Source organism: Gymnodraco acuticeps, unplaced genomic scaffold, assembly GCF_902827175.1.
Source record: "Gymnodraco acuticeps unplaced genomic scaffold, fGymAcu1.1, whole genome shotgun sequence".
NCBI lineage: Eukaryota > Metazoa > Chordata > Actinopteri > Perciformes > Bathydraconidae > Gymnodraco > Gymnodraco acuticeps.
This window is the reverse complement of record NW_022990008.1, coordinates 61,173-78,391: the sequence shown is the minus strand read 5'-3', so window position 1 is coordinate 78,391 and position 17,219 is coordinate 61,173. Positions and strand designations below refer to the sequence as shown.

The window sequence follows — 17,219 nt, the reverse complement described above, 5'->3', positions numbered from 1 at the left end:
ATTTATTGTCCTCGTCTCCCTCTGTCCTGTGCCAGTTCGTTTCGTTCCTTGTGACTACAACCAGCATTATCAATCCAGGATTACCCCCAAGCAGAGCTTCGAGCCACGTCTTATTTAAGTATTTTTGTTGTTCATGCTCCTCGTGTTTTTCTTCTTTAAGAGTGATTTTGTTTTTTGTACCACTATAGTTGAGCTTTGGTTTGAATAAACCTTTTTTTGTTAAATCCTGTGTGAGTTGTGCACTTGAGTTCATACCCGTTTAATCAGTCGTAACACCTTCTCATTCGAAGGTTTTTATTTACTAGATAATTCCATATGTGTTCTTTCATAGTTTTGATGTCTTCAGTATTAATCTACAAAACACATTTTAAATCAACGAAAACCATTGAAAGAGAACGTCCAAACGTTTGACTGGTACTGTACATAAGGCAAGGCAAGGCAAGTTTATTTATATAGCACCTTTCAACACAAGGCAATTCAAAGTGCTTTACAAAAAACGAAAGACATTAAGAAAATGGCATTTAAAATCAGTCATTAAAAAGAAAAGCTAATAAAATAAACATTAAAATAAAAAATACATGGATAAAAGTTACAGTGCAGTTTAAGATGTGAATAGTTCAATTAAAAGCAGCGACAAAAAGAAAAGTCTTCAGCCTGGATTTAAAAGTAGTCAGAGTTGCAGCGGACCTGCAGGTTTCTGGGAGTTTGTTCCAGATATTTGGAGCATAATAACTGAACGCTGCTTCTCCATGTTTAGTTCTGACTCTGGGGACAGAAAGCTGACCAGTCCCTGAAGACCTGAGAGATCTGGATGGTTCATCATTTAGCAGGAGGTCAGAAATGTATTTTGGGCCTAAACCATTCAGTGCTTTATAAACCAGCAGCAGTATTTTTGAAATCTATTCTTTGACACACAGGAAGCCAGTGTAAAGACTTCAGAACAGGAGTGATGTGATCCACTTTCTTAGTGTTAGTGAGGACTCGAGCAGCGGCGTTCTGAATCAGCTGCAGCTTTCTAATAGATGTTTTAGTGAGACCTGTGAAGACACCATTGCAGTAGTCCAGTCTACTGAAGATAAAAGCATGGACAAGTTTTTCCAAATCCTGCTGTGACATTAGTCTTTTAATCCTAAGACATTGTTATGTTTTCTTAATGGTGAGACTTAATTTTGTAACTTGCATTTAGAAAGATGGCCTTTGTTGACGTGTTGTTAAGTCATAAACACAGGAGAGACTGCTTTCAGATCAGACTTCGGAAATGGATCGTAGAAGAAAAAAAGACCTCTCATGGCTCCCGTACTAATACTTACAGTTCCTCTTGAAAAGTCAGAGATATCTCTTTGGGGTGTTCTGTGAAGAAGTACGCCTCGGAGAACCTTCTGACCTGGATTTGCCAGAAACAAGACAAAACATTGTCACATCAGTGGAGCCAGAGTCTCGTCTTTATTGGCATTACAGCATAACATTATGAAAACAGTCGGATATTCAAGCTCTGCACACAAACACGGATTCAATCACTTCTTCAGTTCTGTGAAAAAACATGCAAGGTTGTTTCAATTAGACATGCATCATGCTTGTGAGTCAGCCAGTGTTAAATCACCAGGAACACTGTTTGTGCTGTAATTCCAGCCCATAATAATTACAGAATGGGTGTTAATTGAAATCCTAGCTTCACTGGTGGGTGGAGGCATGACAGTGTGCCCTCGGGGTAATCTAGAACCAAAGCAAACGTGTTCATTATTTTTCAGACAACTGAGGCGAAACAATGCCACATAAGAGAGCCGCTCCACTGTGAAGCATTTCATATTAAACAGCTCAGTGATTAGAAATGTATTAGTTTACTCAGCAGGGTTTAAACGACTGAGGGCGAGACGTCCATGTTATCATTTCGTTTAATATTATCTCCGCCAAGACGCTATGTTTTCTGTTTGTAAAGATTTCTTCCTCACCAAAGCTGTTTAAATTGTATTGTTTATTTGTTTAAGATCAGTTCAGTATGGTGGAAGCATTTTATATAATGCCTCTTTCTACTCTCACTACACTGCGTCTCGTAGGGTAACTAATAACGCTTTAGCTTCTGTATGGATTAAGATTTTGCAAACACGTTTTAAAAATACAGTATGATCAATTGTTATGAATTAAACCACCATTAAATACACATACAGATTGTTTTAGTTGATGAAAATGAAATTGCAACTCCAGTATGTTCTTTCTAAAACAAAGACAAATTAAGATTCATGATTACAACTTCTTAAATGTCAGAATTTGCTTGTATAGTTAATAATGTGGAGGTTTGGATTCCTCAACATTTTCAGTGTGCTACTTTTGGGGCACTTTTTCTTACATGGGATGTGAATACTTCCTCCACTTCTTCATATTGGTCACTACATTCCTGGAGGAGCTGCTTACAGAGCTGAAATGTCAACGGCTTAGGGATGCATACCGGTATCCGGTGTTACCGAAATACCGGTTACTGGTGGCTACGGTATACCGTACCGAAATCAGATCCGGTTTCGATACTTTTAAATTAATTTTAAAAGTGAGTCCGTGGCCCGTGATGGCGGGTGTTATAAATTAGATTGCATAATCGTTTTTCTTCATATTTTATGTATTTGTCATTGTCTGTTCAATACTAGAAAGGTAAAAGTCCCACAAATGAACTGTGATGGGATTTGTTTTCTCTCACCAGTGAAGGCAAATGTTGATTTTAAAGAGGAGATTTGTTTGTTTGTGCAATGCCGAGATCTCATGACCTTTATTCTATTATGTATTTGTTCTCTAGTCGAATCTCAGGTTTAACATTAATTATAACGGTGCTATAACGGTCTGTTTGCATTGACAAGATGTGCTATTCACGCGGCACACCTGATGGCGGGTGTTATAAAAGATATTCCATAATCGGGTTTCTTCATATTTGTTATGTATCTTTCATTGTTTGTTCAGAACTAAAAGGTCCAAGAAGTCCCACAATTGAATTTAATATTCATTTGACATGTTAACTATATCGTAAAGCGCTTCATGGGAGTAATTGTGGGATGATATCTTTTCAAAGTATCACGATCGGTTGAGTATCGGTTGAGTATCGGTATCGTTCAGTGGTATCGGTATCGTAAAAAAGTCAACGATATGCATCCCTACAATGGCTATGAAACAATTTTCCTTATTCTGTTGTATTTTTACATTTCTGTGTGGGTGCCGAGGATAACTGTCATCAATGCCCTCCAATAAGGACTTTGTGGCCCAGACAGTGAAACGTGTGTGTGTGTGTGTGTGTGTGTGTGTGTGTGTGTGTGTGTGTGTGTGTGTGTGTGTGTGTGTGTGTGTGTGTGTGTGTGTGTGTGTGTGTGTGTGTGTGTGTGTGTGTGTGTGTGTGTGTGTGTGTGTGTGTGTGTGTGTGTGTGTGTGTGTGTGTGTGTGTGTGTGTGTGTGTGTGTGTTGTGTGTGTGTGTGTGTGTGTGTGTGTGTGTGTGTGTGTGTGTGTGTGTCTGTAGTCTGAGAGATGTGTATAAGTGTGTGTGTGGATGCAGTCCCTGTTGTCTGAGAGATGTATAAGTGTGTGTGTGTGTGTGTGTGTGTGTGTGTGTGTGTGTGTGTGTGTCTGTAGTCTGAGAGATGTGTATAAGTGTGTGTGTGGATGCAGTCCCTGTTGTCTGAGAGATGTATAAGTCTGTGTGTGTGTGTGTGTGTGTGTGTGTGTGTGTGTCTGTCTGTCCCTGTAGTCTGAGAGATGTATAAGTGTGTGTGAAAGCTCGTCCCTGTTGTCTGATAGATGTGTAAAAGTGTGTGTGTGTGTGTGTGTGTGTGTGTGTGTGTGTGTGGTCTAGCATTACTATACTTGTGGGGACCTAAATCTGTTTACACAGTCACGTGTGGGGACTGGCTTCCCTTATGGGGACAAATTGGAGGTCCCCATAAGGGGAATCATTTATTTTAGGGTGAAGACTTGGTTAGGTTTATGATTAGGGTAAGGTTAAGGGTTAGGCATGTGTTGGTTATGGTTAAGGTTAGGATAAGTCTCCAGGAAATGCATGTAAGTCAATGTAATGTCCCCTGAAGTGATGTATACATGGTATTTGTGTGTGTGTGTGTGTGTGTGTGTGTGTGTGTGTGTGTGTGTGTGTGTGTGTGTGTGTGTGTGTGTGTGTGTGTGTGTGTGTGTGTGTGTGTGTGTGTGTGTGTGTGTGTGTGTGTGTGTGTGTGTGTGTGTGTGTGTGTGTGTGTGTGTGTGTGTGTGTGTGTGTGTGTGTGTGTGTGTGTGTGAATGCAGTCCCTCTCACCCTGAGTGTGTGATGCTCCTGGGCCAGATAGGACAGGATGTGGGGGTTGAGCACAGCGTTCAGCAGGAAGTTGCTCCACAGGGCCGCCAGCTGGGAGCAGAGCTGGCTCACGTCCCGGCTGATCTGCTCCGCCACCCCGTCATGGACCTCCTGCAGCTGAGGGACACACGGAGGGGTCAGAAACAGAGATAACATCAGACTGAATGCGTCACACTTCCTGAAATATAGCCTCCTATTCTGGGATCCTACAGACAATGTGGAGTCTGCAGTCTGCCTGACTCTGGATCAGTTTAGAAAAGTCATGTTGGACTCATCGATCAATAAACCCTAACCCCCTGGTTAGAGCAGAAGGGCAATCATACCAGTCCTAAAATACATCTGAAGAATATTTATTGACGCGTGTTTTAAGAAATGTAAGTTTAATGTCTCACTTATTATTAATAATAATAAATGTATTTTTTAAGCGCTTTTACAGGTGCTCAAAGTCGTTTTACAGAGGTAGTAAAAAAAGGACGACTAATAAATATAGTAAAAGTCGCATTAAAATCGAGCAATAAAACAACAATCCACACATTTAAAAATTCCACTGATTATATTCATTTTTCTTTAAGTTTTTACTCGTCTAAGAACATATTGTGATCATATCTGTTCCCTTAAACCAGGGGTCTGCAACCTTTTGGACCAAAAGAGCCATTTTGCCCCCTTTTCCAACAATGTGTTTTGTCTGGAGCCGCAAAACATATTTGATAGCTTATAAAGTTGTATTTATTGTTATATCATAGACACAAACTACAGTTTTTTTGCATTTATTATTTATTACATTATAAAATTGAGTACAAAGAATTCTTATAAGGAGAATAAAAAAAGAATACACAGGCCTAGTTTAAAATAAATCAACACAGCACTTGGGGAGTCCTCTGCACATTTGAAGGGAAAAAAAATACAATTAAAATTGACCCACTTTGAAATAAATAAAACCTATAGCTGCACCCTAAAAATAGTTAACTGATTGAATTATCGTTTGCTGTGAAAGCAGATAACTCTAACCACGCAGAATTAAACCCTGTGTTCCTCCGATACTTTTATTTTCTTTGATGTATCCATAGTTCGCTCATCGAGCCGAGGTTATTCGCCTGCAAGAAAAGGCACTGGCGCGGGACCGTAGCAGGATGTGACGCATATTTTAATTAAAACCGTTTTGTTTTTATTTTGTATCACCTCAAAATACAAGATACGAAACATTTTCAACCATGCAACAACATTTAAATAGTCCTACAAATACTTTTATTGTATTTCCTATGTCTAAGCTCAAGGGAGCCAGAGCAGAGGGCTTAAAGAGCCGCGGGTTGCCGACCCCTGCCTTAAACCTATAACAATGGCGAAGCTGTCTAAATATTCTGTCGTACAGCTTAGAGAAACGTATTTTTGCACGGTAAACCAAACATTTTCTTTACTTTCAATTTGAAAACTGAAAAAACAGGATAACAATATAGGTTCAAATGATTACAGAAAACAATGTTCAAATAAAGTTATCATCTAACTTCCTCGCAGGCCACTAAAGAGGCTTTAAGGTGTTGAATGAACGTACCTGTAACTCCTGTGTGAGGCGACTCAGAGTTTCTTCTACAGGAAGCTCCTCTGGGGAGAAAATTGAAAATAGTTTATTGCAAAGGACACTGTGATTTAAAGACAGTCATATTTATTGTATTTTGATATTAACACTTATTAAAACGGAACTAAAGGTCTTGAATTCAAAAGCACACAGAAATAGTATTGAATAGTAAAACCATAAAAATGAAATGACTTTATTGAAGGCCGTAACATTAAATTTCGTGATGTTAACCAGTGGTGGAAAAGAAATCATTATAATATAATGTGTAAATCTTATTATTAATGATATTATTACACTTTTTTAAATTGTACTTTTACTGAAGAAAACAATGTGACCACTGCTTCTAACCATGACCAGGATTGATGTATGTAAAGGCAATAAGTTGATCATACTTCTGTATAGAGGGATTTCAGGCATTTTAATTGAATTTGAAAACATGTTGAAATGTTTTAAAGACAAGTAATCATATCTATCATGGTCACCTGAGTGCAGAGTGTGCTGCAGCGTTGGGATCTCCTTCCTCAGAGCAGAGTGGTACGAGGTCAGACCGTCGAGAGCCGCCAGCAGGAGGCGGCACAGCCTGCGGTGCCACGAGTGAGCTCTCTGCAGGCAGTGCTCACTGGCCACATAGAAGCTGCCCTGCACACAGAGAGTACAGTCCACACATCCTTTACTCAAGTAGAAGTACAGATACTCGTGTTTAAAAATACTCTGGTAAAAGTAGAAGCACTGACTAAACGTCTTTACTCAAGTAAAAGTAAAGAGGCTTTGAAATGTACTTAAAGGTGGGGTGGGTAAGTTTGAGAAACCGGCTCGAGATACACTTTTTGTTATATTCCATGGAATGCTCTGAACATCCCGATAGCAATGAATATCTTCAGTGCTTTGACAAAAAATGTCATCTGTTGAAGCCGTAGTGCTATAACGACCAATCATTTGAGCCGGCCCGGCTAAAGTAACTGGATGGCCTACCTGCCTGTCAGCCTGCCATCTGGGCACAAACTTATCTCGTGCCCTCATTGGTCATGTGCGCGTTCGTGTGTGTTGGAGGAGGGGCTCTGTGAGGAAGTGGCAGATTTGTTCCGGCTGTGTATTTTCTAATTCTAGCGCACTCGAGCTGGTTTCTCCAAAATGACCTACCCCACCTTTAAGTAAAAAGTACCCATAACTAGCAGCTGTTTTAAAGAGTACCTGACCTCCCTTTATATTAATAGAACAATAATGTCATTGTTAGCTAATGAATGTTTCCATGCTGAACAACGGCAACATGACAACCGTTTCCATTGGTCCCTCTTCTTTAGAGAAGACCAGGAAATGATGGATACACGGATCGTGTTCAAATCAATAGGCACGCAATGACTCTAAAGAATAATGATCACGCATCAAACACACATTCAGACTAAAGGAACCAGCTGTTTGGAAAATGAGAGAAGTAGAAAGTACAGGTATTTGTGTTCAACATGTAAGAAGTAGAAAGTACAGGTATTTGTGTTCAACATGTGAGAAGTAGAAAGTACAGGTATTTGAGTTCAACATGTGAGAAGTAGAAAGTACAGGTATTTGTGTTCAACATGTAAGAAGTAGAAAGTACAGGTATTTGGGTTCAACATGTAAGAAGTAGAAAGTACAGGTATTTGTGTTCAACATGTAAGAAGTAGAAAGTACAGGTATTTGGGTTCAACAGTGAGAAGTAGAAAGTACAGGTATTTGGGTTAACATGTGAGAAGTAGAAAAGGTACAGGTATTTGGTGTCAACATGTGAGAAGTAGAAAGTACAGGTATTTGAGTTCAACATGTAAGAAGTAGAAAGTACAGGTCAGTTTGATGAATACAAAACATAGTAAATAGAACGTAAGTAGAAAGTACAGGTATTTGGGTTCAACATGTAGAAGTAGAAAGTACAGGTATTTGGGTTCAACATGTACAGAGTAGAAAGTCAGGTATTTGTGTCAACAATGTAAGAAGTAGAAAGTACAGGTATTTGTGTTCAACATGTAAGAAGTAAAAGTACAGGTATTTTGTGTTCAACATGTAAGAAGTAGAAAGTACAGGTATTTGAGTTCAACATGTAGAAGTAGAAAGTACAGGTATTTGAGTTCAACATGTAAGAAGTAGAAAGTACAGGTATTTGGTGTTCAACATGTAAGAAGTTAGAAAGTACAGGTATTTGTTCAAATGTAAGAAGTAGAAAGTACAGGTATTTGAGTTCAACATGTAAGAAAGTAGAAAGTACAGGTATTTGAGTTCAACATGTAAGAAGTAGAAAGTACAGGTATTTGAGTTCAACATGTAAGAAGTAGAAAGTACAGGTATTTGAGTTCAACATGTAAGAAGTAGAAAGTACAGGTATTTGTGTTTCAACATGTAAGAAGTAGAAAGTACAGGTATTTGAGTTCAACATGTAAGAAGTAGAAGTAAGTACAGGTATTTGAGTTCAACATGTAAGAAGTAGAAAGTACAGGTATTTGGGTTCAACATGTGAGAAGTAGAAAGTACAGGTATTTGAGTTTAAACATGTAAGAAGTAGAAAGTACAGGTATTTGAGTTCAACATGTAAGAAGTAGAAAGTACAGGTATTGGGTTCAACATGTGAGAAGTAGAAAGTACAGGTATTTGAGTTCAACATGTAAGAAGTAGAAAGTACAGGTATTTGTGTTCAAACATGTAAGAAGTAGAAAGTACAGGTATTTGAGTTCAACATGTAGAAAGTACAGGTATTGAGTTCACTGTGAGAGTAGAAAGTACAGGTATTTGAGGTTCAACATGTAAGAAGTAGAAATTACAGGTTATTTGAGTTCAACATGCTCAGACGTAGAAAGTACAGGTAATTTTGTTCCAACATGTAGAAGTAGAAAGTACAGGTATTTGAGTTTCAACATGTAAGAAGTAGAAGATAGAAAGTACAGGTATTTGGAGTTTTCCAACATGTAAGAAGTAGAAAGTACAGGTCTTTGAGTTCAACATGTAAGAAGTAGAAAGTACAGGTATTTGATGTTCAACATGTAAGAAGTAGAAAGTACAAGGTAATTTGAGTTCAACATGTAAGAAGTAGAGAGTACAGGTATTTGAGTTCAACATGTAAGAAGTAGAAAGTACAGGTATTTGAGTTCAACATGTAAGAAGTAGAAAGTACAGTATTTGAGGTTCAACATGTAAGAAGTAGAAAGTACAGGTATTTGAGTTCAACATGTAAGAAGTAGAAAGTACAGGTATTGGTTCAACATGTAAGAAGTAGAAAAGTACAGGTATTTGGTGTTCAACATGTAAGAAGTAGAAAGTACAGGTATTTGTGTTCAACATGTGAGAAGTAGAAAGTACAGGTATTTGAGTTCAACATGTAAGAAGTAGAAAGTACAGGTATTTGAGTTCAACATGTAAGAAGTAGAAAGTACAGGTATTTGAGTTCAACATGTAAGAAGTAGAAAGTACAGGTATTTGTGTTCAACATGTGAGAAGTAGAAAGTACAGGTATTTGTGTTCAACATGTAAGAAGTAGAAAGTACAGGTATTTGAGTTCAACATGTAAGAAGTAGAAAGTACAGGTATTTGAGTTCAACATGTAAGAAGTAGAAAGTACAGGTATTTGTGTTCAACATGTAAGAAGTAGAAAGTACAGGTATTTGAGTTCAACATGTAAGAAGTAGAAAGTACAGGTATTTGAGTTCAACATGTAAGAAGTAGAAAGTACAGGTATTTGAGTTCAACATGTAAGAAGTAGAAAGTACAGGTATTTGAGTTCAACATGTAAGAAGTAGAAAGTACAGGTATTTGAGTTCAAACATGTAAGAAGTAGAAGAGAAAGTACAGGTATTGAGTCAACATGTAAGAAGTAGAAAGTACAGGTATTGTGTTCAACATGTAAGAAGTAGAAAGTACAGGTATTTGAGTTCAACATGTAAGAAGTAGAAAGTACAGGTATTTGTGTTCAACATGTGAGAAGTAGAAAGTACAGGTATTTGAGTTCAACATGGTAAGAAGTAGAAGTACAGGTATTGTGTTCAACATGTAAGAAGTAGAAAGTACAGGTATTTGTGTTCAACATGTAAGAAGTAGAAAGTACAGGTATTTGTGTTCAACATGTAAGAAGTAGAAAGTACAGGTATTTTGGTTCAACATGTAAGAAGTAGAAAGTACAGGTATTTGAGTTCAACATGTAAGAAGTAGAAAGTACAGGTATTTGAGTTCAACATGTAAGAAGTAGAAAGTACAGGATATTTGTGTTCAACATGTAAGAAGTAGAAAGTACAGGTATTTGTGTTCAACATGTAAGAAGTAGAAAGTACAGGTATTTGTGTTCAACATGTAAGAAGTAGAAAGTACAGGTATTTGAGTTCAACATGTAAGAAGTAGAAAGTACAGGTATTTGGGTTCAAAATGTAAGAAGTCAAAGTAGTAGTGGAGTAAAGTACTGATACCAGAAAAATGTACTTAAGTAACAAAGTATTTGTACTCCACTACTTCGAGACACGGAGGAAATGTCAGCCTCTAAAAAACCTGCCTTAATAACAGACATGTTCACATACTTGACCTTTAAGTAACTACAGTTGTACAGGCTTGTCGCCGACTCTGTGAATAAGATCATTACTCGTGAGATCAAATAGAAACAAATGGGCCCTAAACACAGCTTGCTGCGAGCAGTAAAAGCAGATCAATATGTGCACGTGGCTGAAAAGGAAGTAACGCATCCCTGTTGTGACCTTTAAATGTTCACGAGTACAGGAAGTGGACACAGAGAGAGGAGAGGGGCGTCGTTGTTTGTCTGGACGAGTACAAGGAACAAGAAATAATGATGAGGGTACCATTTCACCTGTCTGTTTTTGATAAAGCTTCAGAGACAGATTGCTAGAAAATGCACAAAATTCTTTCTGCGTTTTTGTCCAAAGCATTTGAATCTCCACCACAAATGTGGACTAGGAAAAAGATAATAGGATTTATTTTGTGGTATTCTGTTGGTTTTATCTCGTAGATTCAATTTTATTCTATTTAATTTGTATTTAATTTACTATTTTCATCAAGTGTGTTTAATTTTCCATCTTTTTTTGGCATCCTATTTCTATGTTTAGGTTAAATATCTTTTATTTTCCTTTTTTTTTTTCGTCTTTTGCCGCAATTTTTGTTGTTTATATGATAATAAAAACATATTTTTTTATTTTCCACATATTAGTATAAGAAGACTAACTGATATACATCTACAAATGGTGCTCCACAGAAACCCAAAATATGAATGATTACATAATATGTATCTTCAGTCCTTAATGCTTCTGAGTGTTAGCCTCTGTATTATAGACAGTGTTTCCAGCAGATGGCTCTCTAACATTGCAGAAAGGGAATAAAGTGGATCTCGATATTGCAATTTCCAATATGCCCCGAGTATAAGAAGCCACAAATCACAGAAGCCTTGACACTATAATCACGTCTCTCATTTCTCTTTATTGAAACGCTAATGGCCTTTCACCCAGAGAGCTGTCATTGAACACATCACCGTCACAACATGGATCCTGAATGTGACGTTAGTCCCTGACCTGCTACCCAAAAACTCCTGGATGTTTTCGCAGCTTCAGTGAGGGTTTGGAGCTTTGAAAAGGCATGTAATAGTATCTGGGGATGTACTGTAATTTTCCGAGTCTCCAGCCCTATCATCATACCTGTGAGCGCTCTATAATTGCAGCGCTGCAGTATACCTGGAACCAGGAAGGAACATCTGTATGTTTACTTTCATAATTCTTTCTGCCTTTTATAGAGGCCTGCCTGGATCAGTCTGAGAGCGAGGGGCAGAGAAAAATAACTATTTTTCAGAATGAACTAGTCATTATCCTAAAACCACAGTTTATGTCGCCGCTGACATTGTCTGGGATCAGGAGGATTTATGCTTTTGCTGCTGTTTGTGCATATTTTGACAGTTCTTCGTAGCAATAATGGTACATACAGTAAAGCTCCTAGCACTGGATGGAAATCCCACTAAAACATGGCTTTTGTCTTTATAAGATACAGGACTTTCTTTTAGTTTTTACGTTTTTTTCAGAGTGATATTAATACTTATTATCAAAGGGGACTCAAATCCAATTTATACCGTGGACTTCATCAGCAATTCTACGACACTACAGGAGAGTTTCAGGGCTACATATCTAATTAAAGCCCTTTCATTTCATCTTCAACCTGTTCAGCCCCGAACCTGTTTTTCAGTTCTCTGGTTCGAAAAATGACATTTCCAGAACAAATGACCATATCTTCAATTCTAAAAGGGGTAAATTAATAATAAGCCATGATAAACCTGTGAGTTGGATGTAGAAGGGTCAAAATCTATATAGATGTTTTTTATTTTAAAGTAAATTCAGATTGAACATAGTAAATAAATGTAAATGATAGTGACCGTCCAAAAATAAAACATGACTTATAGTGAAAACCAGCCTTGAATGATGGGATGGTAGACTAAAAGCTTTAGGAATCCAAACTACAACATATAATAAGTACCCTGTATCAAGAAGAATGCAAAACAATTGAAATGTGACCTTTTTAGAGAGGTTTAGCAACAAAAAGAAAACACTTCTGGGGTCATTTGGGTGGATTTTCCATATCTCTGGAACCCCTCGGTCGATTTTGATGATTGACGTCTCTTTTTAACCGTTAGAGCCAATAGAATCGAGGGGAAGTTCCACACACACACACACACACACACACACACTCACACTAACAAATAAGGAGTGAGAGTGATGCGTAGCCAGAATACCCAAAACAGGAAGCTGTCATACACTCTGGGAGCTATCAGCAGCTAATATGAAAACTCCGTTTTTGACATAAAAATTGAATTATGGATTATCAGTAATTTTTTCAAAGTGACAGACACATTGGATTAACCTATGGATTTTTTATTTTATTTTTTTATTGTACAGGCTACAGACACAAAACATGGACATTACAATAACAAAAAGAGACATTCCTATCTCAGACAACAACAAAAAAACAACTGAAAAAAAACCTATGGATTAACCTTCAGCCACGTTTTTCTCGTTTTGATGCCATTGAACACGACTTTTGATCGGAATGACAAAAGGTAAGACATATTGCCGTGTTGGCTACCTAAAGCTACGTCGTGTGATGTCTGTATTTGCTTGCCATGCCGCAAGTTCTGATCACTCAGTGATGATACTTATATTTCTGGAATCTGTGGAATCTCAGCTTGTTTGTGCAGATCCGATAAGTAATAAAGTATTTATACCTAGAGTTCTGTGCTAAGTGCGGGAGCATTTTTCCGCTCAGGGCTCATTTAGACACTTCTTGTGAGACTTGTGTTTTGTTTCGGTAAAAATTGTTTGTATCGTCAGTTAGCTGAGTTTCTTCCCGTTAAATGAGTATGACACATTCATAGGTTTTTAAATGTTAAGAAGCCCTGAGACACAGTTTCGTGAGAAAAAAAAGATCTCTAAGAGGTCGACCAATCACAACAGAGCCGGCAAGCTAACCAATCGGAGCAGACTGGACTCTGGTTTCAGACAGAGGGTGAAAAGAGGTGCTGCAGCACAGACAGCATGAGAACAATAACGAGCTTTTTGAACATTAAAGCATGGAGACATGTAGAGACACTACATACTGATATACACCTGAACATCAGCAGGAGAGGACTCTTTAAAGTAGAGACACTACATACTGATATACACCTGAACATCAGCAGGAGAGGACTCTTTAAAGTAGAGACACTACATAACTGATATACACCTGAACATCAGCAGGAGAGGACTCTTTAAAGTAGAGACACTACATACTGATATACACCTGAACATCAGCAGGAGAGGACTCTTTAAAGTAGAGACACTACATACTGATATACACCTGAACATCAGCAGGAGAGGACTCTTTAAAGTAGAGACACTACATACTGATATACACCTGAACATCAGCAGGAGAGGACTCTTTAAAGTAGAGACACTACATACTGATATACACCTGAACATCAGCCGGAGAGGACTCTTTAAAGTAGAGACACTACATACTGATATACACCTGAACATCAGCAGGAGAGGACTCTTTAAAGTAGAGACACTACATACTGATATACACCTGAACATCAGCAGGAGAGGACTCTTTAAAGTAGAGACACTACATACTGATATACACCTGAACATCAGCAGGAGAGGACTCTTTAAAGTAGAGACACTACATACTGATATACACCTGAACATCAGCAGGAGAGGACTCTTTAAAGTAGAGACACTACATACTGATATACACCTGAACATCAGCAGGAGAGGACTCTTTAAAGTAGAGACACTACATACTGATATACACCTGAACATCAGCAGGAGAGGACTCTTTAAAGTAGATACACTACATACTGATATACACCTGAACATCAGCAGGAGAGGACTCTTTAAAGTAGAGACACTACATACTGATATACACCTGAAACATCAGCAGAGAGGACTCTTTAAAGTAGAGACACTACATACTGATACACCTGAACATCAGCAGGAGAGGACTCTTTAAAGTAGAGACACTACACACTGATATACACCTGAACATCAGCAGGAGAGGACTCTTTTAAAGTAGAGACACTACATACTGATGTACACCTGAACATTAGCAGGAGAGGACTCTTTTAAAGTAGAGACACTACATACTAATATACACCTGAACATCAGCAGGAGAGGACTCTTTAAAGTAGAGACACTACATACTGATATACACCTGAACATCAGCAGGAGAGGACTCTTTAAAGTAGAGACACTACATACTGATATACACCTGAACATCAGCAGGAGAGCACTCTTTAAAGTAGAGACACTACATACTGATATACACCTGAACATCAGCAGGAGAGGACTCTTTAAAGTAGAGACACTACATACTGATATACACCTGAACATCAGCAGGAGAGGACTCTTTAAAGTAGAGGACACTACATACTGATATACACCTGAACATCAGCAGGAGAGGACTCTTTAAAGTAGAGACACTACATACTGATATACACCTGAACATCAGCAGGAGAGGACTCTTTAAAGTAGAGACACTACATACTGATATACACCTGAACATCAGCAGGAGAGGGCTCTTTAAAGTAGAGACACTACATACTGATACACACCTGAATATCAGCAGGAGAGGACTCTTTAAAGTAGAGACACTACATACTGATATACACCTGAACATCAGCAGGAGAGGACTCTTAAAGTAGAGACACTACACACTGATATACACCTGAACATCAGCAGGAGAGGACTCTTTAAAGTAGAGACACTACATACTGATATACACCTGAACATTAGCAGGAGAGGACTCTTTAAAGTAGAGACACTACATACTGATATACACCTGAACATCAGCAGGAGAGGACTCTTTAAAGTAGAGACACTACATACTGATATACACCTGAACATCAGCAGGAGAGGACTCTTTAAAGTAGAGACACTACATACTGATATACACCCTAACATCAGCAGGAGAGGACTCTTTAAAGTAGAGACACTACATACTGATATACACCTGAACATCAGCAGGAGAGAACTCTTTAAAGTAGAGACACTACATACTGATATACACCTGAACATCAGCAGGAGAGGACTCTTTAAAGTAGAGACACTACATACTGATATACACCTGAACATCAGCAGGAGAGGACTCTTTAAAGTAGAGACACTACACACTGATATACACCTGAACATCAGCAGGAGAGGACTCTTTAAAGTAGAGACACTACATACTGATATACACCTGAACATTAGCAGGAGAGGACTCTTTAAAGTAGAGACACTACATACTGATATACACCTGAACATCAGCAGGAGAGGACTCTTTAAAGTAGAGACACTACATACTGATATACACCTGAACATCAGCAGGAGAGGACTCTTTAAAGTAGAGACACTACATACTGATATACACCTGAACATCAGCAGGAGAGGACTCTTTAAAGTAGAGACATTACATACTGATATACACCTGAACATCAGCAGGAGAGGACTCTTTAAAGTAGAGACACTACATACTGATATACACCTGAACATCAGCAGGAGAGGACTCTTTAAATTAGAGACACTACATACTGATATACACCTGAACATCAGCAGGAGAGGACTCTTTAAAGTAGAGACACTACATACTGATATACACCTGAACATCAGCAGGAGAGGACTCTTTAAAGTAGAGACACTACATACTGATATACACCTGAACATCAGCAGGAGAGGACTCTTTAAAGTAGAGACACTACATACTGATATACACCTGAACATCAGCAGGAGAGGACTCTTTAAAGTAGAGACACTACATACTGATATACACCTGAACATCAGCAGGAGAGGACTCTTTAAAGTAGAGACACTACATACTGATATACACCTGAACATCAGCAGGAGAAGGGACTCTTTAAAGTAGAGACACTACATACTGATATACACCTGAACATCAGCAGGAGAGGACTCTTTAAAGTAGAGACACTACATACTGATATACACCTGAACATCAGCAGGAGAGGACTCTTTAAAGTAGAGACACTACATACTGATATACACCTGAACATCAGCAGGAGAGGACTCTTTAAAGTAGAGACACTACATACTGATACATACCTGAACATCAGCAGGAGAGGACTCTTTAAAGTAGAGACTCTACATACTGATATACACCTGAACATCAGCAGGAGAGGACTCTTTAAAGTAGAGACACTACATACTGATATACACCTGAACATCAGCAGGAGAGGACTCTTTAAAGTAGAGACACTACATACTGATACATACCTGAACATCAGCAGGAGAGGACTCTTTAAAGTAGAGACACTAGTACTGATATACACCTGAACATCAGCATGGAGAGGACTCTTTAAAGTAGAGACACTACATACTGATATACACCTGAACATCAGCAGGAGAGGACTCTTTAAAGTAGAGGACACTACATACTGATATACACCTGAACATCAGCAGGAGAGGACTCTTTAAAAGTAGAGACACTACATACTGATATACACCTGAACATCAGCAGGAGAGGACTCTTTAAAGTAGAGACACTACATACTGATATACACCTGAACATCAGCAGGAGAGGACTCTTTAAAGTAGAAACACTACATACTGATATACACCTGAACATCAGCAGGAGAGGACTCTTTAAAGTAGAGACACTACATACTGATATACACCTGAACATCAGCAGGAGAGGACTCTTTAAAGTAGAGGCACTACATACTGATATACACCTGAACATCAGCAGGAGAGGACTCTTTAAAGTAGAGACACTACATACTGATATACACCTGAACATCAGCAGGAGAGGACTCTTTAAAGTAGAGGCACTACATACTGATATACACCTGAACATCAGCCGACTATATC

The 17,219-nt window shown here is 38.4% G+C and overlaps 1 protein-coding gene across 1 annotated transcript in view; it reads right to left on the bottom strand.

Moving 5' to 3' along the window:
• Positions 1-17,219, bottom strand: part of fam135b (family with sequence similarity 135 member B) — a 78,205-nt gene that overhangs the window by 14,755 nt on the left and 46,231 nt on the right. Inside the window, 4 exon segments of the mRNA XM_034213046.1 lie at positions 1,311-1,384; positions 4,278-4,433; positions 5,866-5,915; positions 6,372-6,528. Of these exon segments, the coding sequence (XP_034068937.1) occupies positions 1,311-1,384; positions 4,278-4,433; positions 5,866-5,915; positions 6,372-6,528 (437 nt within the window).